At 60.4% G+C, this 2200-nt stretch overlaps 2 protein-coding genes across 2 annotated transcripts; one reads left to right on the forward strand and one right to left on the reverse strand.

Annotated features, from left to right (window-relative positions):
* The first annotated feature begins 115 nt into the window (after window positions 1–115).
* On the forward strand, window positions 116–1481 carry SPRG_18503 (hypothetical protein). Its single transcript, XM_012357935.1, has 3 exons — window positions 116–198; window positions 245–1314; window positions 1365–1481. The coding sequence occupies exons 1-3, from the start codon at window positions 124–126 to the stop codon at window positions 1429–1431; spliced, it is 1212 nt and encodes a 403-aa protein (XP_012213325.1). The 5' UTR covers window positions 116–123; the 3' UTR covers window positions 1432–1481.
* Window positions 1453–2108, reverse strand: SPRG_18515 (hypothetical protein; the record flags this gene model as incomplete). The annotated part of the gene is made up of 3 exons (XM_012357936.1): window positions 1453–1728; window positions 1775–1955; window positions 2004–2108. The coding sequence occupies 3 exons, from the start codon at window positions 2106–2108 to the stop codon at window positions 1511–1513; spliced, it is 504 nt and encodes a 167-aa protein (XP_012213326.1). The 3' UTR covers window positions 1453–1510.
* Window positions 2109–2200: the final 92 nt, after the last annotated feature.

Here is a 2200-nt window from a genome sequence, read left to right on the forward strand (position 1 = left end):
ACGCAGGGCAAGCTCGACTGCGACCTGCTTCGGATCACCGACTTTAGCTACCCGAGCGACGAGCGCCTCGATGTCGTGCTCACTGCGCGGGTGCATCCTGGCGAGCCGCAAGCGAGCTGGGTCATGCGCGGAACCCTCGATTTTCTCGTCTCGGACGCGGTCGAAGCCAAGCTCCTTCGGCGCCTCTTTGTGTTTCACGTACAACTGCGAAATCTCTGACGGTGGCATCTCACATTGGAAATAGGTCATTCCAGTACTCAACCCGGACGGCGTCTACTATGGCAACAACCGATGTGGGCTCTCGGGCTGCGACCTCAATCGGCAGTGGAAGTCGCCCAACGCGACCGACCACCCGACGATCTTTCATGCGAAAGCGCTCATCGAGTCGCTCTCGGTCGTCTTTTACTGTGACTTTCACGGCCATTCGCGCAAAATGAACGTCTTCATGTACGGCTGCGACTCGAAGAAGCATCCGAATCCGATCGCGCGGTACTTTCCGCGGCTCTTGGCCAACAGCGCGCACCGCTATGTCTCGCACGAGGCGTGCAGCTTTCAAGTCAACCGCGGGCGCGAAGCTACAGCGCGTGTCGTTGTCGGGCGCGACCTCGGTGTCGCCAACAGCTTCACCCTCGAGGCGTCTTTCTGCGGCGCAGACTTTGGCGTGCTCGCCCAGATGCACTTTAACATTCGTCACCTCTTGGATCTCGGGCTCCTCGTGGGCCAATCGCTCTTGGAGTTTGCCGTGCCCGCGCCGATGGACCGGTCGCCGCTGCTCGAGTGGGTGCAGCAAGCGTCGACGCCGCACCCGTCCCTCTACGCTTACATTGCCTCCCAGTACGCCGACAAAGACGTTCTGTGGAGCACGATGCCACTGCATTTGACGCGCTCCAAAGTAAAAAAACCGCTGAAAAAAACCAAGTCGGTGAAAGCCAAGAAGGCAACCAAGCTGCGAACTCACGCCAGTTTGCTACCGACACCCGTCCCGCCCATTATTAGCGCCGTCGCGACCAAGCGAAAAGAGTCGATCAAAGCCAAAGCCAAACCGCCGCTGCTGCCCAAGCCCAGCGAGAGCCTCAAGAAGGAACTCAAATTACTCAAGCACGCAACGATGCCCCTACCGCTCAAGAAGGACGGGAAACCTCGCAGCCGCTCCGAGACACCCATACCGCGGCCCACCAAGGTCGCCGAGACAAGTGCCAGTGACAACAACCATAGCGAACCGCTCGGACGGGTGCTCAAGAAAGCCCCAACGGTGCCCCCGCGCAGTGTAGGCCTTGGGTTCCGACGTCTCGCGCTGCCGACGACGACAACAGGGTACTTCAAATGTCCTAGTTGTCTGCTTGTGCAACTGTCCACTTTTTTAGTTGTACGCCCGAAGACGACGACCTGCGGCGGTCACGACGTGTGAGCTTCCCGACCGTATCCAAGTAGCACAGGAAACTGTGGTGTTTTGTCGCATATACTATGGTTGTATTGATTGATCTTACGCATGATGCAAGACGGAGTCGTCTTACGCTGACACGAGGGCGTGGGCGCGGGCGAGGCTCGCATCGAGGTCGGCTTCCATCGCCTCGAGACGCTGGCAGCGGGCCTCGTGGTCCGCCATGGCCAATGCGTGCAGTCCGGCAAACTCGTCGCGTAGCTGGTCGGTGAGGGACGGGACGCTGAGTTTCTTGGACTTGCGGAGCTTCCGCGCCGTCTGCGCGGCCGCATAGAGCAGCACCGACGCTATTCAACATAAAGTTGCTGTGCACTGATACTGCGAGGGGTGTACCGGCGTTGGCAACACCGACGGGCGTGGCCTCGCGGCGGCGGCACTGGTAGTGGTTCCAAGCCGCCTGGATGAGCCGCGCGGCGGCCAGGCTCGTCGCCTTGGCTTCCTTCTCGTTGCTGAGGAGGTTGAAGACGCTGCGGTCGCGCTCCGTAAGGTCCAGAAGTGCGAAGAACGACGCGCTCTACAGCCGCCACTGTTGTACCAAGGACGATGCGAGACATGATCCTACAAGAATGCCCGCGAAGAGAATACCCGTGGCCATCGCGCCCAGCACCATGAGCACTTGGCCGGGAATTGTCATCGGCACGCGATCGCCGTATCCGACGGTCGCCATCGTCACGACGGTGAGCCACATGGCGTTCGAGTACGTCGACACGGCGGGGTTGACAGGCGCCTCGAGGATGACGAGCGCGGCTGAGACCGTGA

The sequence above is a fragment of the Saprolegnia parasitica genome (assembly GCF_000151545.1).
Source record: "Saprolegnia parasitica CBS 223.65 unplaced genomic scaffold supercont2.1246, whole genome shotgun sequence".
NCBI lineage: Eukaryota > Oomycota > Saprolegniomycetes > Saprolegniales > Saprolegniaceae > Saprolegnia > Saprolegnia parasitica.

Excerpts from the sequence above, each read along its gene's own strand:
- SPRG_18503 (XM_012357935.1), top strand. The coding sequence starts at position 124 with ATGCGCGGAACCCTCGATTTTCTCGTCTCGGACGCGGTCGAAGCCAAG. Across the intron at positions 199-244 it reads GGCGCCTCTTTGTGTTTCAC|GTCATTCCAGTACTCAACCC; the intron begins GTACAACTGCGA and ends CATTGGAAATAG. Across the intron at positions 1,315-1,364 it reads CTGCCGACGACGACAACAGG|TTGTACGCCCGAAGACGACG; the intron begins GTACTTCAAATG and ends CCACTTTTTTAG.